We start from the raw sequence: 23877 nt of genomic DNA on the forward strand, positions 1-23877 counted from the left end.
TTGAGGTCGGATCCGTGCTCGAGCTTAGATTTGTGATCAAGGTCGGAACTCGGACGCTTGATCGAGGCATCGAGGAATCTGTATAGTTAAGACCGTAGGTCGGAAAAGAAAAAGTAAAAATTGAGAATCTGCTGCTTTGGGTCCATGAAAACAGTGACTTCATATCTGGTGAACGGCGTCGGGACAACCGGCGCATGAAGGTGATGACCCAATGTCGCATCCAGTCATGGGTGTCACCGGCGAAGCCCGAAACTGTGCGTTAGCAGAGAAAGCTCGGTCACCTCGAGGATGGGGAAGACAACCCAGCTGAAAAGAAAGACCCAGCTGGTTCAAGAATATTTTGATAATCTTTTAGATAATTTATTTTAATGTTTATTAAATTTTATTACTACTAATCTTTTCTTTGAGATTTAACGAAGTGAAATTTCAGATGATGAATATCTTTGTTAAAAACTGTGAGATCAACAATACACATATGTAGAGATTGGATGGGCAGATCTATTGTGAAGTCCCAGGTAACAGGTTAGATAAGAGGAGTCCGCGAGGAAAAAGCAGGTCGGATGATTGAAATAGCAAGACAGGAAGGAGCTCGGCAAATCCGACGACCACAGCGATAGATTGCTCGTTCAGGTCGGATCCGTGCTCGAGCTCAGATCTGTGATTGAGGTCGGAGCCGTGTTTGAGATCGGGCTCACAATTCAGATCGAAGTAAAAATGACGCGTCAACACAACTCATGCAAAAGTGGTCAACATGGCTCTTAAATGCTGGGAGGTAAGTACCCAAATTCTTTATAAATATTACAACAAATGCCATCAGAAATGATTTATTAGCTTATGCATGATCCATTACTGATGCGGGCAATTAATTATTAATCATCATCACAACCAGACAGACCTCAAAATCAAGAGTCTTTTACGCTACTTTCATTTATCATTTTGCAGTTATTATTGATCACAGAATTATAAAGTGTAAATAATACTTATACTGTTCACAATATTTTACATGTTCGAGAATAGTATTTTATAAATTGAAAACGGAAATATAGAGTTAAAATGTCTTGGGCGACATACTATTTATTGATGAATATTATTGAATTAACAACGAGCATCTTCATTATATATGCTCTGTGCAAGCTCTTATTTTGCAGAAAAATTCAGAAAAATAAACAAGACCTCAGTTAGACACAAAACCAGCTGAGATGACGAAGCGACAGTAAGGCCATAGAGCCCAAATTACAAAGAAGACTCCGGGATCCCCTAAGAACTCCCGGGTAACCAAACAAGACCGGGATCCCCTAAGAACTCCCGGGTAAACAAACAAGACCGGGATCCCCTAAGAACTCCCGGGTAACCAAACAAGACCGGGATCCCCAAGATCTCCTGGGAAAATAAAGAAGACCGGGATCCCCAAGATCTCCCGGGTAAACAAAGAAAACCAGGATCCCCAAGATCTCCTGGCATTAGAAGACCTCCTTGAGACATAGAGACCTCCTGGAGGTAGAAGACCGGGATCCCCAAGATCTCCCGGATACAAGACCAGGATTCCCAAGATCTCCTGGCATTAGAAGACCTCCTTGAGACATAGAGACCTCCTGGAGGTAGAAGACCGGGATCCCCAAGATCTCCCGGATACAAGACCAGGATTCCCAAGATCTCCTGGCATTAGAAGACCTCCTTGAGACATAGAGACCTCCTGGAGGTAGAAGACCGGGATCCCCAAGATCTCCTGGCAAAAGAAGACCTCAATAAGGTCTTGACAAAAGAAGACCTCACTGAGGTCCTAGCAAGAGAAGACCTCAATGAGGTCTTGACAAGAGAAGACCTCAATAAGGTCTTGACAAAAGAAGACCTCACTGAGGTCCTAGCAAAGGAAGACCTCAATAAGGTCTTGACAAAAGAAGACCTCACTGAGGTCCAAGCAAAGGAAGACCTCAATAAGGTCTTGACAAGAGAAGACCTCAATAAGGTCTTGACAAAAGAAGACCTCAATGAGGTCCTAGCAAAAGAAGACCTCAATAAGGTCTTGAAAAAAGAAGACCTCAATAAGGTCTTGAAAAAAGGAAGACCTCAATAAGGTCTTGAAAAAAGGAAGACCTCAATAAGGTCTTGACAAAAGAAGACCTCAATGAGGTCCTAGCAAAAGAAGACCTCAATAAGGTCTTGGAAAAAGAAGACCTCAATAAGGTCTTGACAAAAGAAGACCTCACTGAGGTCCTAGCAAGAGAAGACCTCAATGAGGTCTTGACAAGAGAAGACCTCAATAAGGTCTTGACAAAAGAAGACCTCAATGAGGTCCTAGCAAAAGAAGACCTCAATAAGGTCTTGGAAAAAGAAGACCTCAATAAGGTCTTGACAAAAGAAGACCTCACTGAGGTCCTAGCAAGAGAAGACCTCAATGAGGTCTTGACAAGAGAAGACCTCAATAAGGTCTTGACAAAAGAAGACCTCAATGAGGTCCTAGCAAAAGAAGACCTCAATAAGGTCTTGAAAAAAGAAGACCTCAATAAGGTCTTGAAAAAAGGAAGACCTCAATAAGGTCTTGACAAGAGAAGACCTCAATAAGGTCTTGACAAAAGAAGACCTCAATGAGGTCCTAGCAAAAGAAGACCTCAATAAGGTCTTGAAAAAAGAAGACCTCAATAAGGTCTTGAAAAAAGAAGACCTCAATAAGGTCTTGAAAAAAGAAGACCTCAATGAGGTCCTAGCAAAAGAAGACCTCAATAAGGTCTTGAAAAAAGAAGACCTCAATAAGGTCTTGAAAAAAGAAGACCTCAATAAGGTCTTGAAAAAAGAAGACCTCAATAAGGTCTTGACAAAAGAAGACCTCAATGAGGTCCTAGCAAAAGAAGACCTCAATAAGGTCTTGGAAAAAGAAGACCTCAATAAGGTCTTGACAAAAGAAGACCTCACTGAGGTCCTAGCAAGAGAAGACCTCAATGAGGTCTTGACAAGAGAAGACCTCAATAAGGTCTTGACAAAAGAAGACCTCACTGAGGTCCTAGCAAAGGAAGACCTCAATAAGGTCTTGACAAAAGAAGACCTCACTGAGGTCCAAGCAAAGGAAGACCTCAATAAGGTCTTGACAAAAGAAGACCTCAATGAGGTCCTAGCAAAAGAAGACCTCAATAAGGTCTTGAAAAAAGAAGACCTCAATAAGGTCTTGAAAAAAGGAAGACCTCAATAAGGTCTTGACAAAAGAAGACCTCAATGAGGTCCTAGCAAAAGAAGACCTCAATAAGGTCTTGGAAAAAGAAGACCTCAATAAGGTCTTGACAAAAGAAGACCTCACTGAGGTCCTAGCAAGAGAAGACCTCAATGAGGTCTTGACAAAAGAAGACCTCAATAAGGTCTTGACAAAAGAAGACCTCAATGAGGTCCTAGCAAAAGAAGACCTCAATAAGGTCTTGGAAAAAGAAGACCTCAATAAGGTCTTGACAAAAGAAGACCTCACTGAGGTCCTAGCAAGAGAAGACCTCAATGAGGTCTTGACAAGAGAAGACCTCAATAAGGTCTTGACAAAAGAAGACCTCACTGAGGTCCTAGCAAAGGAAGACCTCAATAAGGTCTTGACAAAAGAAGACCTCACTGAGGTCCAAGCAAAGGAAGACCTCAATAAGGTCTTGACAAAAGAAGACCTCAATGAGGTCCTAGCAAAAGAAGACCTCAATAAGGTCTTGAAAAAAGAAGACCTCAATAAGGTCTTGAAAAAAGGAAGACCTCAATAAGGTCTTGACAAAAGAAGACCTCAATGAGGTCCTAGCAAAAGAAGACCTCAATAAGGTCTTGGAAAAAGAAGACCTCAATAAGGTCTTGACAAAAGAAGACCTCACTGAGGTCCTAGCAAGAGAAGACCTCAATGAGGTCTTGACAAGAGAAGACCTCAATAAGGTCTTGACAAAAGAAGACCTCAATGAGGTCCTAGCAAAAGAAGACCTCAATGAGGTCCTAGCAAAAGAAGACCTCAATAAGGTATTGGAAAAAGAAGACCTCAATAAGGTTTTGACAAAAGAAGACCTCACTGAGGTCCTAGCAAGAGAAGACCTCAATGAGGTCTTGACAAGAGAAGACCTCAATAAGGTCTTGACAAAAGAAGACCTCACTGAGGTCCTAGCAAAGGAAGACCTCAATAAGGTCTTGACAAGGAAGACCTCAATAAGGTCTTGACAAAAGAAGACCTCACTGAGGTCCTAGCAAAGGAAGACCTCAATAAGGTCTTGACAAAGGAAGACCTCAATAAGGTCTTGACAAAGGAAGACCTCAATAAGATCTTGACAAAGGAAGACCTCAATGAGGCAGAAGACCTCAAAAGAGGCAGAAGACCTCACTGAGGCAGAAGACCTCAATGAGGCAGAAGACCTCAATGAGGCAGAAGACCTCACTGAGGCAGAAGACCTCAATGAGGCAGAAGACCTCAATGAGGCAGAAGACCTCAAAAGAGGCAGAAGACCTCAATGAGGCAGAAGACCTCAATAAGGCAGAAGACCTCAAAGAGGTAGAAAACCTCACTGAGGCAGAAGACCTCAATAAGGCAGAAGACCTCACTAAGGTAGAAGACCGGCAAAGATCTCAAAGATCTCCCGGAGCAAAAATAGCCAGAATCCCCAAGATCATCCGGTGCAACAAGCAAAAACAACTCATAAAGAACATAGTTCTGATCTCACATAAAAGATTGGGGCACGGGACCATAAATGAAAAAGCTAAACTCCGACCTCCCAAAGGAGCTCAAGTCATCAGATAGAGAGACTTTAATCTCACCCAACAGCCAAAAGTACCAAAGCATCATGCCGATCTCAAGAAAACGAGAGCAGTACAGGTAAACCCGATAAGACAGACCGAATTAAGGCAAGGCGATTCCTAAGCAAACTGCATACCAAAATACAAAGCCAAACAGAGAATCAGGGGCAATCATGAGCGGCAACGACCTCGAGAATTGACCGCTCACACTAAACCAACTCAGCTGACCTAGAGAAAGGTCCAATCAACAAAGAGCCCGCAAAACGCTCGAAAGAAGACAGCCCATAAATACTCAGGGGCAAAAAACATACACAAGAGTCCAACGCTCAGGCAAAAATAATAAAAAGGCAAGAGAGGGATACTTTTGACAGGAGCAGTTCTCAGACCACACGGCCATGAACAGAATTTAAAGATTTATCCCCTCACCAGTCATGGAATAACTGCTGAGGAGATAAAGGGGCAATTGATGATCACTGGATTTCTTCACCCCGGTCTAAAGGCTAGGCCCATGAAAACAGTCCATGACCCGAAGGCTTCAATATTCCCCTCGAGAGTCAGGTCCAGCCCGCTCAGTCACAGGGCCGGACTCCGCCTAGACTCCTCAATCAAGCCGGCCCAAACCTCTCGGCCCAGTAATCAGGCCCTCACTAGGCTCAACTCCAGCCCTACCATTCAACCCAGCCCCGAAAGGGGAAAATGACCAAGATGCCCCGCTGGTAGGTCCTTCCGCATGCGTATCAGAGGAGAATCAATTGCCGTTAGGCATGGAGCAGGAGCCTGACACATCCGTACATACGGAGCTAGCTAGACGGCAAAAGACAACTAGCATTGTGGCAGAGAGAGACAAATATATATATCACGGTAAAGGCCACGCAGAGGGGGGCTCTCTTCTTCTTCCTTTTCCTTCCTGGACACCATTTTTACTCTTTCTGTAACCCTTGCCTAAATATACTACTCTGAGCCATAAAATCTGACTTGAGCGTCGGAGGGCCTCTGCCGGGGCACACCCGGTAGGCCCCTGACCATTCTTTCTTATTTTACAGGTCCTTTCACCAGGTAAAACATGGAGAGACCCATCAGTGAGCCCAGCAAGAAGGGACCCAGAAGAAAACCAGATCTATCATGGACCAGGAAGGGGAAAATATTTATCAAATATAATTAGGTATTAAAAAGTAAAATGTATTAATTTTAAATATAATTTCATAATGTTATTTAGTTTTAAAATAATGATAAAAATTAATGCATGTTTAAAAACAAAAAATAAATTAATTAGTAATTGTATTAATTATTTTTTCTAAATACATATGAAATTTACTATGTTTATTTTTTTAAAAATATCTGTTAACAAAATTTGTATGTTTACCTTTTTTGGCGTTTAATTATTAGCTTGTCTTATAAATCGTAATTATTGAATAATTATAATTTTAAGATTATAGAAATCGTAATTATTAAATTATATATATTATTAAACTGTCATAAATTTAAATATTTTTATTATTTAATCTCTTTAAACAATAATAAATACGTCGATTAATATTTTTGAATAAAATAATTAAATATTTTGATTTATAAAATATATGAAAATTTTAATTTAATAATTTTAAAATAATTATAAATTAATATTTTTTTAAATGGAGCAATTTTATAATAATAATTTCAATAATTATTTTTTATATATTATCTAATTAATTTCTTCACATTGGACAGTTTTATTAAAGAGAAAAGAAACTTTATAATAATTATTCTAATAATTAACTTTTTTATATATTATTTATTTTATCTATTTTATAATATTTATTTATTTTTTTTAATTATCAAAAAATTATTATCCATTTTCTTTAGATTATAATAACATATCAATTAATTTATTTTATTTTATTTTTAATAATTCTTTTAAAATATTTTTTAATATTTAATATTTAAAATAAATAAAATTCAAATTAATAAAAAAATTATATTTTTTAATATATATAAATAAAAATATAAATTAATTAATTTTATAGTATTGAACAGTTTTATTAAAAAGATAAAATGCTCACTTTTAAAGAAAAATACTGTATATTTTAAAATATAAATAGTAGTAAATAAATGATTTTGCCACGCTGTAGTGGCTTAGTAGTAATTTTACTTTTAAAAGAAAACGTATAACATATCAAGAGGTGACAGTCAGACCGCCCGGGAAGAAAGATGGACAGAGAAATGCTAAAATCGAAATGGATGGCAACGGTTGCCAGCATATGGATCCAGTGCAGCTGCGGCGCATCCTACACCTTCGGTATCTACTCTTCCATCCTCAAGTCCACTCAAGGTTACGACCAATCAACGCTCGACACCATCTCTGTCTTCAAGGACATCGGAGCCAACGCCGGCATCCTCTCTGGCCTTCTCTATTCCGCCGTCACCCTCCACGGCAACCACAGCCGTCTCGGAGTTTTTATCGGCCCATGGGTGGTCCATGCGGCAGGGGCGATCCAATGTTTCCTCGGGTATTTCGTGATATGGGCTTCCGTGGATGGATTGATTCCCCGGCTGCCGGTGCCGCTTATGTGTTTCTTCATGTGGATGGCCGCACACGCGCAGACGTTCTTTAACACCTCGAACGTCGTGAGCGGTGTTCACAATTTCGGTGACTATGGTGGGACCATTGTTGGCATAATGAAAGTAAGGTGGCGTTACACGTTGTTTGTTCTTTGATCTCATACTTCTTTTATTTTTGTTTGTTTTCATTAGTTCTTGTCCTTTTGCTTAATCCTTGGAGCTTTGCTTTGATTATTTGTGAACTCAAGAATTTTTGGGAATTGGGTTTGTTTGGTTAAATAATTGAGGATGAAAACTATTAGGCGAGTGGAATTTGCAACGTTGCTTCTGTATAGCACTTCCAGTGCTTCCAAATGAATGCTTGCAGAAACATATAATTTTAAACCCATTTGCAGATTTTATAGGATTTGTTTGGCATTATTGTTGAAATACAAACTTAATTATGCTAATTAAATGCCAAAACTTTTTTTTTTCGAGTTAAAATTGGCATGTTCTGTAATGGGGATTCTAAAACAATTAAACAATTTCTTTCCTTAACATCTTTTCAAAAAGCATGTTTGAATTTCTGTCTATGATATGTTTGTCTATGCTCCTTCTCGAAGTATGTCATTTGTGTATAGAGTTGTGAAAATTGCCATTTTGTGTTATTGTTCAGGGCTTTCTTGGGTTGAGTGGAGCAATGCTAATTCAATTTTATGAGACGGTATGCCTGGGTAATCCAAAAAGTTTCATTCTACTAGTTGCTCTGACACCAACATTGCTCTCTCTGTTGCTTATGAATTTGGTAAGAAACTATGACACAAATACAAAAGAGGACAAGAAGCACTTAAATGCTTTCTCAGCAGTTGCTTTGATCATTGCTGCTTATCTAACAATTAACATACTTTTGGAGAACATCTTTACTTTGCCATTATGGTCACGCATCATCACATTTGTAGTCTTGGTGTTTCTTGTTGGCTCTCCTCTTGGAATTGCAGTCAGAGCTCAGAGAGAGAGCTGTGATAGATTTGCACAATCATTACTAGAAGAGAGGGGTTACAAACCAAAGCCAGAAGAATCTTCCGAGTTTTCTGCAGCAGAGGATCCTACAGATTATCGTGCACTGCCTAGTGGCGAGGCTCAAGCAAAGGCTGCCACTGATTACCAAAGTTCATCAGATGAATATGACCTTAATCTATTGCAAGCATTGCGAACTGTAAACTTCTGGTTGTTATTTATTGCTACAATTTGTGGATTAGGATCTGGGCTCGCAACAGTAAATAATATCAGTCAAATAGGAGAATCCCTTGGTTACACAACCATTGAAATAAATTCTCTTGTTTCATTGTGGAGTATATGGAATTTTCTTGGCCGTTTTGGAGCTGGATATGTGTCCGATATTTTCTTGCACAGAAGTGGCTGGGCAAGGCCATTATTCATGGCAATCACTTTATCAACTTTGTCCATCGGTCACATAGTCATTGCCTCAGGTTTTACTAAATGTTTGTACCTGGGTTCATTCCTTGTGGGGGTTTCTTATGGTTCACAGTGGTCATTGATGCCTACAATCAGTTCTGAGCTATTTGGTGTGGGGCACATGGGTACTATATTCAACACCATTGCCATAGCAAGTCCTCTTGGATCATATATTTTCTCTGTAAGAGTGGTTGGGTACATTTATGACAAGGCAGCAACCGGTAAAGATAACACATGCTCTGGAACTCACTGCTTCATGCTGTCTTTTCTAATCATGGCAGCTGTTGCTTTCTTTGGAGTTCTTGTTGCTCTTGTGCTGTTCTTTAGGACAAGGAGGTTCTATCAGGAGGTTGTGCATAGACGGGTACATCATTCTTAGAGACCGTTGATTTGAAAGTTCAGTAAGGAAGAGTTTGTGTTGTATCCTAGTGTTAATATATGGAATTTCATGTGGAGTATAAATTTTGAGGGGTTAATAGTCCTATTTCATAAAATTAAAGGGTTTAATGGTTAGATTTTATAAAGTTTTAATATTGAAAAGATTGGGTGTCAATTGACTTTTTGTGCAAAAATAAAGGGTCATGTTATATATTTTACACTCTTTATTGGCTGCTGTAATTTTATCAGAACAAAAGCATGTGTTGTAGACTATCAGAAGATGCACCTTTCAAGGCTAAAATTCTTTGGCATTAATTGGGAAGTAGCCATAACCAAGATCTTAGTATGTATGTATATTTGAAGATAAACTTAGGACGAAGTCTAATCACATAGAATAGAAAGACTTAAGAGGGACATGCTTGGACAGGTTGCAAAGCAAATGGATTGCCACAGTGCAGCACAGATGCTACCCTGACCTGCAGCATCTATTCTTCTGTCCTTAAATCCAGCCAAGGCTACAATCAATTGGACCTTGACATGACTTTGCTGCAATAGCTCAATATTTCCCCCTAGCACCTGCCAGGAGTTTGAATAATCTAATACAACCGTAGGTGATATGTTGCCTTCCAAATTGCATCGTCACAGGAGTTACCCTTGACTCCAGGTTGAACAAAGTATATGTAGGCAGGCAAATAACCAAATATATTTTGATGAAGACACCTTATCACGGAAGCTCAAATTTGCAATAGACAAAACATAATACAAACTATATCTACCGTTTGGTGAATGAGAGAGGAAGGATCACCATTGCATGCAAAACAAAAAGAATTTGAGCCTTCTCCTGTTCAAAAAGCGAAAAAAGCAAAGCAAAATGACTTGGCTTTGTCCATAGGAAAATATATAAAGATCATAACATATATAATTAGAATTTAAATTAGTTTTTGCTTGCAACATAAACTATATTTATTGAAACTCATTATAATAAAATTATTATATACAAACGATAATTATATTTTAAAATCAATATTATAATAATAAAATCATTTTTATATTTACTTGTATTTTATGACAAACAATCATTATTTATAGTTTGTTTGATATTGAAGTTGAGGGTCGACAAGCATGTTTCAAACGAAAAGTATCATTTTGAAAAAAAAAAATGTTTTATTATTTTAATAATAATATTATTAAATTATAAATAATTTTTATTATTATATTTTACAAAATATTTTTTACAACATTACCAAACAAACCTTTAAAATATATACTACTAGACACTTACTGACGCATATAGATTTTTTTTTTTAAATTGTTAATAAAATAAAAATAAAAGTATAATATTTAAATTTAGATAAAATATCAAAGTTATTAAAAAACTAAACTTTTAAAGACATACCTTCGCAAAGATTTGTGAAAGTTCTATTTATAATTTTTTAAATATATTTTTATTTTAAATTTTAAAATTTGACGATGCAAATGTATAATAATTTTATATTTATAGAAAGGTCTTAAGCTTCAGCCATAAAAAAAAAGACAACTTTTTCTTTTAATTTGTCATTTTTTAATATTTATTTAAATGATATACGGAAGTAAAGTGAAAAAATAAAGGTTAAAATTGAATTTTATCTTTAAATTTTATATATTTATATTTTAACCTACTAAACTCTTTAGTATATTTTAATTTAGTTTTTAAATTTTAAATATTTATAAATTGGTCTCCTAAATTATACTTTTAGTATTTTAAAATTCACTTCACCTGAATAAATACATCGATTTTAATAACTATCTCAAACTAGTACGTTAGAAAACTCTAAACACCTTTTGAAAATGACTCGTTTCTGATTTATTGATCACACTATCTACTTAGTTATCTTCTGATTCGCTGATCATATTATTTACTTTATTTCTAAACATATTTTTTAAGGTTTTTATTATTCAGTTATTAACAATTTAGGGTTAGGGTTATGATAGAACATTTCTTAAATAACTCGAGGTAAGTTAGTATTTCCTTTAATGTTACTTATTCTAATAGTAAAATAATCTATTTGACATTTAATAGTGTTACTATTTCTAATTGGTTTAAAGATGTGACCTATTCATTATTAATTTTACTTATTATTCATTCATATTTACATAAATTGTGATTAGAAATTTTCATATTCATTATAATAATTTATTGATTATTTTCTATGTTATTTATATTCATATTATAACTTAATTTTATGTTTCGACTTTATTACAAATTTAATATTATAATATTTGGATTTAAATAAATATTTTATAATCATAAACATGAGTAATTAATAATAAAAATATAACTATATATTTAATAACACCAATAAAACTTATTTATGTAAATATTAACAATTAAAAGTATTACCTTACATAAAAAAACCAACAATTAAGAGTAAAATATAACTAAAATATAAATGTAACATGTATTGAAATTATGATTAATTATTATTTGTTTATAATTATTTTACTTATTAATTTTAAATTTAATAATTTTTTTTGCAAAGTTTTTATCTCACATATAATGTTTTATGTTAAATATTAAGAAACTAAAAGGTGATAGGTTAACGAGGGATAATTATAAGACTAATATATTTTTTTTAATGTAAACATATTAATTAAACTGAAAAATCACTTTCTTTCAAAAAATATATAATTATTAATTAATAATAATAGTAATAAGATATGAAAAGAATAAATAGAAAAAATCTAATAGAAATTTACTCATCACTACTAGGAGAATTTGTTAATTATACAAAAAGCAGTCTATAAGGCTTGATGGATCGACGTTACAAAATGGGCTAGTTAGCATCGGCCCATTCAAAATTGAGATTTACTGAGAAATAAGGGAGTATTTGGTGAATTAATCCCTTTAGATATTAAGCTGTATCTTATAAACGATTAGAAAAGGAAGCGAGGAAGGGTTTCTGCAAGCTCCTTCTGTCTTTCATTGATTTTTAACCAAATTCCATATCGAACAACAAGTATATGAATCACTATTGTTGCTAATTTAAAAAAAAAGTGTAGTTTTTTCTTTTTCGAGGAGACGGAGATAGATATATAAGGCCAGAGTTCTTCAATTTCTGTATTTACAAGATGAAGACGACGAAAGGAGGCAAAGTTATGAACCCCACTGACGCCTATCGTAAGGAGCTTCGCAAGAAGGAATTGAAACGGGTATTTCATTTTTATTTCTCTATTTTTCTTAAATTTTGGAATGTGGGTGGTTTGGTTACTCATCGAATAGTTTTTTCTCTAACTGGATTTTGGATGCTTAATTGCTGAAGGTAGAGAAAAAATAAATGTAGCAATGCGGAAGAACTATTTAAAATTTTTTGGTTTTGCAAGGATCGAAAGAAAATTTGCTATGATCAAGCTCTGTAAAATTTGGAAATTGGAAAATTTTTATTTGGTGAAATTGCTTATTTCCAAATTTATTAGCTCCAGAAGGACTGTAATTGGACATTTTCTTTTACTCATTTTTCCCCCGAATTTCATAGATTGAATGCTAATGATTGCTTCTGTGATTTCAGCATGCCTATTTGTGTTGGTGCCTTGAGTAATTTTATCATGTCCTTGAGATAAATGAAAATCTTATCTATTAGTTGACAAGTTATCAAATTTCTGACCTGTATTCAATTTAACAGAACAAAAAAGAAAGAAAGAAGGTGAGGGAGGTGGGCATTTTGAAGAAGGATCCTGATGTTCTTAAGGAGCAAATAGAGAAGTTGGAACTGATGAGTAAGTCATAATCTACTTGAGTCTTCTTTGTCTTCTTAATGGAAGTTCTCCTGCTCAACATTTTGAATAAAAGTGTCATATTTCAACAAACTGATTATAGTGGAATGCCTAGGAGCTATTAGTGGTTGACTTGGATCCCTAATTATAAGATCATGGAAGTAGAGGCCCAAGCATAGGTAGAACATATTCCCTAATGATGGATGCTCAGTTCCCTCAAAAGAATGACTGTTCTGAACTACTTGTATATTCTGCATAACGTGTGGCAATGGTGCTTCCATGCCAAGTGACTTCTTATTGTTATCGTGTCTAGCTCATCATAAATTAGTGTCAGTTCTTCTCATAAACATTAACCCAAGTATGATGCTTCTTTTGCCATGAGGCACCAGATTTAATTTTTCTTTAGAACTTTCAGTGTGTGAAGATTGAATTCTTAAGTCCATGGAACATTGTAGATATATAGCAAGTTCAAACCTAATAATGCCAAGAAATCTGTAGATGCAAACAAACATTGATATTTTTAATGTACTAAAAGAAATGAGGAAGCAAGTCGTGATTGACGTTCTCTTTCTGTTGTTATCTGTACCTGTACATTACTCCATGCAGATATGAGGTTGTAGTTGGGGATTGGAGGTGGTATTTTTATAGAATTTTGGAATAGATGTTGCTTTGGGCTACCCTGTTTACCAAAATAAAACTTTTGGGTTTACTCTGTACTAATTGAAGCTTGTAGCTATAGTAAATGTCCTTCACTAAAAAAATTAGAAAGAAAAATGTCTTACAAGATCCATTGCTCAGGCACTTTTTCATGCTGCGTAAGTTTTTTCCTTTGATAATTATCCTGTGGTTTTCTATGACTTCTCTTCTTCTGTTGCCTAGCTGTTGACTGTTGTGCCCATATAGATGATACTTTTGTTGCATGTGACTTGGAAATGAAATTTGCATATGCTAGCCTTTTCTCATTAGAACATCTTAATAATTGGTGCAGAGGCAGACGGTGCCTTGGATAAAGCAAGAAAACACAAGAAGCGGCAACTTGAGGATACACTCAACCTTGTTTTGAAAAAGAGAAAGGTAATGGTTATGACACTATGTTTCCCGCTCCTCCTTTCATTTCCATTTTCCAACTCCTTTGTTTAAAACAAAATTACAAGGGTGACCAGATATCTGGATCAAGACAAACATTTAGTTATAGCAGAAAGGAAACAGCATGCAGTTCACCAAATTATTCAATCAGCACAGTACTATATACTTTAAAGAGTGGAGATAAATAACATTCATATAACATTATCTGTAGAAATTCTAATGGTCTATAAATATTAGGCCTATGATTGTATATAGGATGAAATAGAAAAAGTAGATTGGGAATAGGAAGAAGAAATTTTGGTTGTACAAACATAATAACCTGTTTTTTAAATATCACAAACAGGAGTATGAAGAGAAGATGAAGGAGAAGGGTGAGACCCCAGTCATGTTCAGGTGAATGTTCTCTATTTTCTTCTTTCCTCTCTTTCTTTGCCAGCATGCCATTTTTTTTAAACATCTTTTGTTTTATTGACAAACTGAATTACAAATTCTATTGCAGTCATTTGGGGCCGCCTCGAAGGAGAACATCTGCAGAAGAAGAAGAGAGAGTCAAGCACCCTAAGCCTGAAGTATGTCTGAATTCAATAATATTTTATTCTTATTCCCTCTCTTATGATCTTACATTTACCAAGTTTCTGTTTGCAGGACTCTGTCTACTATCACCCTACCCTTAATCCTACTGGGGCCCCACCACCGGGAAAGCCTCCTATGTATAAGTCATCCATAGGTCTTTTTTTCAGCTGAATATGTTATTGATTTATGTGATCCTCATGCTTGTATCTGCGTGTGGGTTAACTTGCTTTGATTTAACATACAGGGCCCCGGATTCCCTTATCTGCTGCTACCTCATCAAGCACTGCTCCGTCGTCCTCAAATGCGGAGTCAGATGATGCTGCCTTAGCTATGCCTCCCCCTCCACCTCCCCCACCTCCACCTTTGACAGAGAGCACTAACTTGGCCTCTGGAGACATCTCTGTTGTCCCTGCTTCTTTACCCCTACCTCCTCCTCCTCCAATGCCACCAAAGCCTCCTGCACCTGGCTTGGGTATGCCACTGCCTCCACCTCCTCCAGGTCCTCCACCAAAAGATCAAGTTGCAAATCACACCTTACTTCCACCACCTCCACCCCTCCAACAGTCTGCTCAGCCACCTCCACCTGGCACCAATGAAATTGGAAGGGAGAGAAATTTATGTACCTTGTCAGATGAACCATCCTCCAAAGAAACAGTTCAGGTGACCGTGACTTTTTCTCTCTAATCCTTTGCAACTGCTTTTTTTGTCATAAAGGCAACCTAAACTTGATAAAGACATCACATCAGATTCAAACAAAAAACAAAGTATTTTATTGGTTCATAATTCAAAACCCAAAGGGTTTTAGCAGGTATTTACAAACTCAATGAATTTGGTAACAAGCATTTATGTTGACGCCTGAACTGGATTTTTTTAAATATTTTTCTTAGAAAAATGTTTTTCTAAACCATTTCTGAACTTTTGGGTGTAAAGATAACATCCTCATTTCTATATTCAGGTACCTACTCTTCTCCCTCCACCACCTCCTCCTCCAAGTATGCTGCTGAAGTCAGCCAGCAATCAGTCTGAAGGTGCCTTATCTGAAATTGATGGAGATAATCCAACAGCAGCAAAGGATAACCTTAAAATGGTGCCCCCACCACCTCCTCCACGGCAACCACCTCCTGTGCCTGGGCCAACTTTGATACCCACATTACAGCCTGATGTATTACCTCCAGGAATTTCACATTTGCCAGGACCCCCACCTCCACCAGGTATGCAGGCACCAGTGATTGCTACTGGACTTCCTGGCCAAGTGGCTCCACCGGGAGTGATGGTTCCACTAATGCCAAGACCACCATATCCTCCTCCCCCTGGACCTCCCCCAATGATGAGACCACCCCTTCCACCTGGTCCTCCTCCGACCTTGCAAGAAGATCCTGCAATGAGGCCACCCATTCCTCAGAAGCCATCTTATATCAAATCTGCCGCATCCACTGTTGTTAAGAGGCCATTAGCACAGCATACTCCAGAACTTACAGCTATGGTATGCGCATTTCTCTAATTAGTTGTCAAAAGCCATCTTATGTAAAATCTCTCCCCTCTCTCTTTAAAATTTATCTATAGGATATGTATAAAATGCAAAGGTCAAAAACTTCTCTTCCTTCGGATATTGCACAAAGAAAAAGCAGTACCATTGCTCATTAGACAAATTTCTAATGTGTTTAACCTTGATGCAACTTGCCTAGAGGTTTTCAATAGAAAATATTCAAGACATCTTGAAACATGGAATACATTTAGAATGTGTGGATGATTTGCAGACGTCCTCATTTTCTGTTCATAATCAAAAAATAGATTGCTGAACACACTTCCCAGAAGTCATTATTGGAAATAATCTAAGTCATTATTGGAGATAATCTATGGAGCAGAAGAAAATTTCCGCTGCATGGCACCTTCGAGGAACTTTAGGGGAGATGAATGCAAAGAAAATGGGTTTATCATATACTGCATGTGCTGTTTAAATTCTGTTAGCATTGTTATAAAATTGTGCGTATATGATTAACAATCTTGCTTGTATGGTAATGCGGCACCCAACAAATATCGTCTAGTTTCCCATACTATGAGCCTAACTTTAGCCTGTGTTCAGGTTCCTGCTTCAGTTCGAGTAAGAAGAGAGACTGCTGTCCAAAAATCAAAACCCAAGCCAACAGTTTCAACTGCATCAGTAGCAGCCACCAGACCAACAGTCGCTACCATCGTGAAGCCAGAGTCCACCAACTTGCCATCAGCTCCAAAGGCTCAGAGTATTGATGACTCATACATGGCCTTTTTGGAGGACATGAAAGCACTTGGAGCTCTAGATGCTTGATCTCAGACTAGGGGGACTCAGAAACAAGGAACCGAAAGCAGCAAAGTGTACAGGTTAATGTGCTGGACCAGGTGTTTGAGCTAGAGAAATTGTGGTTGCAAGTGGCTTTTGGTTCGGTTAGTCGTTGGGTTTTCAGAACCTACATTGTATCTTTGATCCATTTTTCTGTTGCTAAAACTCCTCAATATGTAAGTGGGTGTGAGTGGGGCCAATTTTTCTTGAAGTGGACGATGGATATATTAACTGGAATAGAGGGATAACTGTACTTCATAAAAGTCAATATTTGGTTGCCAACGATTCCCAACTTATTTTCTTTGTACTCTCTCATTTGTAACTTTTATGGGATGTAATTCCATTATTATTGTTGCCTGTTTAGAGAGACTTGTAACCCTTTAATCTGCTCATTTTATGTTCTATTTGGTGTTAATTATAGTAGTTTCTCTGAAATTTGTTTTAGAATACAGATATCTTGTGTTAAATTAAGGGACGATTACTATCATTTATCTTAGTAATTAAATTGCCTTTATATTTTTAGAAATATATTAAAATATTCTTATAGTTAAATGACATCCATCGATTTCTCCTCATTTTCTCTTGGTCTATATGAAAAAAATTTAACTCTAAATTTCCAAATCTAACCTAAATGATTTAGAGAACATATCTCTAATCTCCAAATATTGTCATTTTTCTCTTTTAAATTCCCAACATTTTTATGCTTATGTGATTCAAATATCATTTGCAATTTTTATTTGACTGTTATCCTGTTCTCTTGGGCTGTTGAAGTTCAACATGTTGGAGGTAGTGTTTTTCAGAAAAATCCAATAAAAGAAATTGTGGGAGTTATATTTATAATTTTGGCAAAGCTTACGTTTTTACCCCTTAAAGTTGATGTCCAAGTTGATCTTTAAGGAGTGGAGCTTCAACCAATCCTAATGAAGCCAAACTTCTGTTGTGATCTCCTGAACTCAACAGGTAATTGGGTTTCTTATTAGCCAATCCAAGTATTATGTTTGGATTTTATCACTCTCAGGAAAATTCAATGAAGCAGCAGATTTCTCAGTTTTCCTTGAACTGAAAGTAAAAAAACTTTGAATTAAATTGTTGGTTGATGGCATTGTGTTCTACACTTCTATTGTTTGAAGAAAGTGGTGGATAATGGATCTATTAGGCAGTCACAGTGAACAAACCTTTTCTCTTCATACTTGTTCTTCCTGCCTACTGGTGGCCATTTTCAAGAAATATGTCATACGTCCTTGATGATCGCTGGATTTTTTCATCCCGGTCTAAAGGCCAGGCCCATGAAAACAGTCCATGATCCGAAGGCTTCAATATTCCCCTCGAGAGCCAGGTCCAGCCCGCTCAGTCACAGGGCCGGACTCCTCCTAGACTTCTCAATCAAGTCGGCCCAAACCTCTCGGCCCAGTAATCAGGCCCTCACCAGACTCAACTTCAGCCCTACCATTCAACCCAGCCCAGAAAGAGGAAAATGACTAATCTGCCCCGCTGATGGATCTTTCCGCATGCGTATCAGAGGAGAATTAATGACCGTTACGCATGGCGCAGGCGCCTGACACATCCGTACATACAGAGCTGGGCGGCAGAAGACAGCTAGCATTGTGGCAGAGAGACAGATATATATATCACGGTAGAGGCCACGCAAAGGGGTTCTCTCTTCTTCTTCATGGACACCATTTTTATTATTTCTGCAACTCTTGCCTGAATATATTACCCTGAGCCATAAAATCTACTTGAGCGTTGGAGGGCCTCCACCGGGGCACCCCGGTAGGCCCCTGACCATTCTTTCTTATTTTACAGGTCCCTTCACCAGATAGAACATGGAGAAACCCATTAGAGAGCCCAGCAAGAAGGGACCCAGAAAAAAACCAAATCTATCATGGACCAGGAGGAGGAAAATATTTATCAGTCCTTAAGCAATATGTCGTGCGTCCTCAAGCATAAATCAAAAGAAATTGAGCAGGGTGAAAGCGAGTAAAGTGCGTATCATAAGTTATTATTACACTATATAAAATTAGGTATTAAATGTTAATTATGACAAGACTAGTTGTTTGAATATTATAGGATTATAAATTATAATTATAAATAAAATTTTTAAATTTAAAAAATTAATCTCAAAGTTTACACTAACAGATATGTCTTTTTCTTTTTATTTTTTTCAAAAAAAAAATCCACGCACGAAAGGCACGGCCAAATGTGCACTATTATATAGTTATGGTGTTTATTATGGTTTGTTAAATTCTATGAATTCTCGAAAGCATTGGTTGGAGAGGATCCATGAATAAACAATGGTATTTTTGAAGATTCACTTGCAAATCAAGACACATTTTGGATTTAATTATCATTCCAAGCCAGTTTCAAACTCCCAGAAAATTTGATATGAAGTAAAATAACAAAAAGATGGTAGAATTCGCAGGTAAGAAGTCCCATAATCAGCTTTTTCTTGTAAACGAATCAGTGGAAACTGAAAACTAGCAGATGCAAACAAAGCTTCAACCATGAAAATGGCTTTCCCTCTTTCAAAGGACCCATCGCTCTGCCATGTTGACCGGGTATTTTGAGTTCTCAAGGAACCAATTTCAAGAACAAATCAGGCCAGGAAGCTCCTCTTTGCAATTCCTGTCCCCTTGTTCTAGGATCCCAAGATAGTTCCATATCTATCCCTCACCCACCTATTATTCGATTATATTTCTCAGCAGATGATGTGAACATGTCACTGATCCCTTTATATAAAGCTGTCTATATTTTATATTAGCAGTTTTTATTTCATCCTTAACATCTGTTTATTCTCATTTTCATGTTACAGATGGGCCACCATTAGAGAGAGACTGAAGGTACTGAAAAAATAGAGCAGTTAGTAGACAGAAGAATGTTCAACTCAAGAAAGGCTTTCTCCTCTAGCTAATACTAGTTATTTTCTTACCCCATTATCAAGCCAAGAGTTTGCTGCTTAAGATGATTCTGGCATAGGCAAAAAGGAGGACCTGGTGGTTGTGGTGGATCATCATCGCTGCTTCGTCTGTTTTGTGTGATGGGAGCAGTTCTCGCCATTGCCTTCCTGTTCTTCACCTCACTGTCACTGTCTGATCCTTCCTTTTCTCATCCGTCATGCTCTGATTCAAGTAGGTTTTCTCAGTTTTTTTTTTAAATTTAATTTACTAAAGTGGTTGTGTGTGATTATGTACTGGAAACTGATTTTCTTTCCCCTTTTGATTTTGTTGATTAGGAGCACCTGTTAACTTAAACACCACTCTGAGATTTTGTCCCTACAATGGGAGCAGCTGCTGCAATTCCACTGGCGATATGCAATTGCAGAAGCTATTTCAGGCAATGAACATCTCCAATCCTGCCTGTGCTTCTCTCTTGAAATCCATACTTTGCGCCGTAAGACTTCTGTTTCCTCCTTTTTGTCAAGTAAAAATCATATCCAATGAACATTATTTTTCAGTAAAGGTTGCCTTGTTTGAATATTTTGCAAAGGCCAGATTAGCTTAAAGCTAATGAGAACCACTTTTGATAGAATTTTCTCACTGATGGAATCCTTGTTATCATGGTTAACAGAGATGTCATCCCTTTTCAGCAGAGTTGTTTACAAGCAATTACGTACGCCGGCCAGTTCCTGTTCTCTGTAATTCCACTGTTTCAAGAAATTCATCGAATGACTTCTGCTCTAAAGTATGGGATACATGTGAAAACGTATCTGTATTAAATTCACCTTTTGCCCCTTCACTACAAGGCCAAGTTGGATTACCTGTCGATTCCAATCTCACCAAATTGACTGATCTCTGGCAATCAAAAACGGATTTTTGCGAAGCATTTGGCAGAGCATCTGCTGATGGATTATGTTTCAATGGTGAACCTGTTACCCTCAATAACACTGGTTCATCGAGTCCCCCAGCTGGTTTGTGCCTCGAGAAAATTGGAAATGGATCTTACCTCACTATGGTTGGTCATCCTGACGGCTCTAACCGTGCATTCTTCTCCAGCCAACCGGGTAAGATTTGGTTGGCAACTATTCCTGAAGAAGGATCTGGAGGAATTCTGGAAATTGATGAGTCCAATCCTTTCATTGATCTAACGGATGAGGTTTATTTTAATAGTGAAATTGGGTTGTTGGGTATGGCATTTCATCCAAACTTTGCACAAAATGGCCGGTTCTTCGCTTCATTTATTTGTGACAAGTTCAGGTGGCCAGGATGTGTTGGAAGATGTTCATGTAATTCAGATGTGCATTGTGATCCTTCAATGCTGGTTTCTGATAATGGTGTCCAGCCATGCCAATACCATAGCGTTATTGCAGAGTATTCTGTAAACAACACAGCAGTTGAAGCTTCCTTGGTATAAATCTCTGTACAAGTAGCATTTTGTGATGTTATTTTAATTCAATGATTCCAGCTGACTTTTGGCATTTTTTCCAGGCCACAGCTGCCAAATCATTGGAAGTTAGAAGGATACTTGCAATGGGCCTTCCATTCACATCCAATCATGGAGGACAGATTCTTTTTGGACCCAAAGATGGGTATTTATACTTCATGATGGGAGATGGGGGTGGACCACGTAATGCTGGGGATCCTTATAACTTCTCCCAAAACAAGAAATCATTGCTTGGGAAGATCATGCGACTGGATGTTGATAATATACCAAGTGAGTGTCTGCACAGAATTGTTTTGATTACCAGTTATTTGTTGATTTGTGTGAACGGTTGCTATATTGCAGTTTCTCTTCTCTTCCCCAACCCTTTGGCCAAGCAATGAGTTAAGAGGCCTTGTTGCACAACTCATAGTTACATTTTTGCAGGTGCTAAAGAAATTAATAACCTCGGCCTATGGGGAAACTACTCCACACCGAAAGACAATCCATTTAGTGAAGATGGTGAATTGCTACCAGAAATATGGGCTTTAGGCTTCAGAAATCCTTGGCGCTGCAGCTTTGATTCAAAAAGGCCATCCTACTTCATATGCGCAGACGTTGGTCAGGTTTGTGATATCTTTTGCTTCCAACAATCTTACCAATTAGTTAGTTCAAATTTGCAACGCGTTTAATTTATTTTTGGCCTGCAGGACGTATATGAAGAGGTGGATATCATAACAAAGGGGGGAAACTATGGCTGGCGTGTGTATGAAGGCCCCTATCTTTATGATCCTCCATCATCACCTGGTGGAAATACAACTCTAAACTCAGTAAACCTAATTACTCCAGTTATGGGTTATAACCACTCTGAAGTATACAAGAATGAAGGGTCAGCTTCAATTACTGGGGGTTACTTCTATCGCTCAAAAACTGATCCATGCATGTATGGAAGGTACGGAAGCGACACACACTTTGCTCAAACATTCTACAGACCCTTAAAAGCAATCATGTCCTTAAGCAGACATTCAAAAATCAATATGCTTTGTTCTGTACGTTCAGGTACCTGTATGCAGATTTGTATGCTGGTGCTGTGTGGGCAGGAACTGAAACCCCTGAAGGTAGTGGTAACTTTACCACAAGCAAAATTCCCTTCAGTTGTGCAAAGGACACTCCCATCCAGTGCATATCTATACCAGGAAGTGATTTTCCATCTCTGGGTTACATTTTGTCATTTGGGGAGGACAACCGCAAGGATATTTTTGTGCTAGCCAGCAGTGGCGTTTACAGAGTAGTTCGACCAAGTCGCTGCTATTACACCTGCTCGAAGGAAAATGTCACCAATGTTGCAAGTCCAAGTCCTGCCACACCACCTACTTCGAGTGCAGGTCAGTTGCAATGCCGATGTAGCTGTATTCTGGTCCTAATCTCCTCGTTGTTGCTGCTTTGGTTTGGCGTTATCTAACATATCACAGCAGTCTTTTTGTTGTGCTGCAGACTTTTCTTAATTCTGTTTCTTTAATAGCAGTATCTTTAATCCCTGACCAATGGAAATAGGTTTTGACTGCAATCCATTGAGAGCTGCAGCTGCTTTACGATTATTTCATTGATCTTAACAAGGAGAATTTTGAAAAGCTGCTTTAGACTCCATTTATTTTATGAAAATCCTTTTTAGTTAAATATTTTTCCTATTTTTTAATGTTTGGTTACTCATAAAAATTGGTTATAATTTTTTTTTGTAATTAAAAAGAAAATTTTAAATTATTATTAAGAAAAACTACTTCTATCTTTAAAAAAAATCATTTTTTAGAATTTCAATAATATTTTAATACCAAACATAGTATTAAACTTTTTATATATCAATGTACTAAGCAACCAATTATCTTATGGGAAATTGCACAAGTGGGTTTGTGAAAAGTTGCTTTTGTGATAATTTAAGAGGCTTCATGCATCGAAACAGTTTCTTCAGAATGTTGTGATTGAAGTTTAGGAAGTGATTACTCAAAATTTTGCTTCAGATGCATACCATTTATCAAATGGTTTTTCAAAATTTTATTTTAATGAAATTCAAATTTTATCTTTTCTTTTTCACCGTTTAAACTTTATCTAATTTTAATAAAAGCAAGAATTGCTCATCTATTATTATCAAAAATTTCTCGAGAGAAAATGGAGTAAATTCTTAGAAATTGTTGGACCCCATGCTCCCTATTTATTCAGAATAAATTTCTAATACCTATGTATTTAAAAAAAGTTGAGAGCTTACTGCGTCATGTACATGTTACCTTTTCTTTTTTAAAAAAAGAAAATTTTGTAATATCTCTTGTTGGGTTGGATAATGTCCTCTTAGCTTTAATGTTAAAAATGTGGTTTCAATTGCAGAGGTTAGGTACTTTGTCCATTTTTTTCATATCCCTTTTAATTATGTTTAATTCATTTCATTTGTTCAACGATTAAATAAATATTTTATTTTATAAAATATATGTAATTAAGAATTTTAATAAATCTTTCTTATTATCTGAAATAACATATTGAAAGTAAAATAAATGTGTTTAAATAAAAAAATATTCAAATAATGCACCTATATATCGATGTCTACATTATAATTATCGATTCAATTCTAGTATTAGTTTGTGTTTTTTATCATTATAAACCATTAAATTGAATTATATTATCACATAGAAAAATCATTTTTTACT

The 23877-nt window shown here is 36.7% G+C and overlaps 3 protein-coding genes across 5 annotated transcripts; all 3 read left to right on the forward strand.

Annotated features, from left to right (window-relative positions):
- The first annotated feature begins 6884 nt into the window (after positions 1-6884).
- Positions 6885-9318, forward strand: LOC110618140 (protein NUCLEAR FUSION DEFECTIVE 4). The gene is made up of 2 exons (XM_021761206.2): positions 6885-7395; positions 7928-9318. Exons 1-2 carry the CDS (start codon positions 6922-6924, stop codon positions 9104-9106), a joined length of 1653 nt encoding a protein of 550 aa, XP_021616898.1. The 5' UTR covers positions 6885-6921; the 3' UTR covers positions 9107-9318.
- Positions 9319-11977: 2659 nt separating this feature from the next.
- LOC110617523 (protein EARLY FLOWERING 5) lies at positions 11978-17233 on the forward strand. 2 transcript variants are annotated; one of them, XM_021760375.1, is made up of 9 exons: positions 11978-12294; positions 12765-12858; positions 13844-13929; positions 14285-14334; positions 14441-14510; positions 14587-14668; positions 14759-15174; positions 15470-15997; positions 16598-17233. In XM_021760375.1, the coding sequence occupies exons 1-9, from the start codon at positions 12214-12216 to the stop codon at positions 16817-16819; spliced, it is 1629 nt and encodes a 542-aa protein (XP_021616067.1). In that variant the 5' UTR covers positions 11978-12213; the 3' UTR covers positions 16820-17233. The 2 variants fall into 2 exon arrangements, with proteins under 2 accessions (XP_021616067.1, XP_043813752.1); XM_043957817.1 differs by lacking the exon at positions 12765-12858 and having other exon boundaries at positions 11995-12294.
- A 1871-nt stretch (positions 17234-19104) lies between these two features.
- LOC110617522 (HIPL1 protein) lies at positions 19105-22674 on the forward strand. 2 transcript variants are annotated; one of them, XM_021760373.2, is made up of 8 exons: positions 19105-19250; positions 19641-19956; positions 20061-20218; positions 20396-21172; positions 21253-21478; positions 21632-21810; positions 21895-22136; positions 22244-22674. In XM_021760373.2, exons 2-8 carry the CDS (start codon positions 19866-19868, stop codon positions 22644-22646), a joined length of 2076 nt encoding a protein of 691 aa, XP_021616065.1. In that variant the 5' UTR covers positions 19105-19250; positions 19641-19865; the 3' UTR covers positions 22647-22674. The 2 variants fall into 2 exon arrangements, with proteins under 2 accessions (XP_021616065.1, XP_021616066.1); XM_021760374.2 differs by lacking the exon at positions 19105-19250 and having other exon boundaries at positions 19267-19956.
- The last annotated feature ends 1203 nt before the right edge of the window (positions 22675-23877 follow it).

Source organism: Manihot esculenta, chromosome 6 (genome assembly GCF_001659605.2).
Source record: "Manihot esculenta cultivar AM560-2 chromosome 6, M.esculenta_v8, whole genome shotgun sequence".
In the NCBI taxonomy this organism is placed as follows: Eukaryota; Viridiplantae; Streptophyta; class Magnoliopsida; order Malpighiales; family Euphorbiaceae; genus Manihot; species Manihot esculenta.

Bases quoted from the DNA above. Each gene is read 5' to 3' on its own strand.
- LOC110618140 (XM_021761206.2), top strand. From the start codon at position 6,922: ATGGACAGAGAAATGCTAAAATCGAAATGGATGGCAACGGTTGCCAGC. The intron at 7,396-7,927 runs GTAAGGTGGCGT...GTTATTGTTCAG, and splicing joins CCATTGTTGGCATAATGAAA to GGCTTTCTTGGGTTGAGTGG.
- LOC110617523 (XM_021760375.1), top strand. From the start codon at position 12,214: ATGAAGACGACGAAAGGAGGCAAAGTTATGAACCCCACTGACGCCTAT. The intron at 12,859-13,843 runs GTAAGTCATAAT...TAATTGGTGCAG, and splicing joins AGAGAAGTTGGAACTGATGA to AGGCAGACGGTGCCTTGGAT. The intron at 15,175-15,469 runs GTGACCGTGACT...TTCTATATTCAG, and splicing joins CCTCCAAAGAAACAGTTCAG to GTACCTACTCTTCTCCCTCC.
- LOC110617522 (XM_021760373.2), top strand. From the start codon at position 19,866: ATGGGAGCAGTTCTCGCCATTGCCTTCCTGTTCTTCACCTCACTGTCA. The intron at 21,173-21,252 runs GTATAAATCTCT...CATTTTTTCCAG, and splicing joins CAGCAGTTGAAGCTTCCTTG to GCCACAGCTGCCAAATCATT. The intron at 21,479-21,631 runs GTGAGTGTCTGC...ACATTTTTGCAG, and splicing joins GGATGTTGATAATATACCAA to GTGCTAAAGAAATTAATAAC.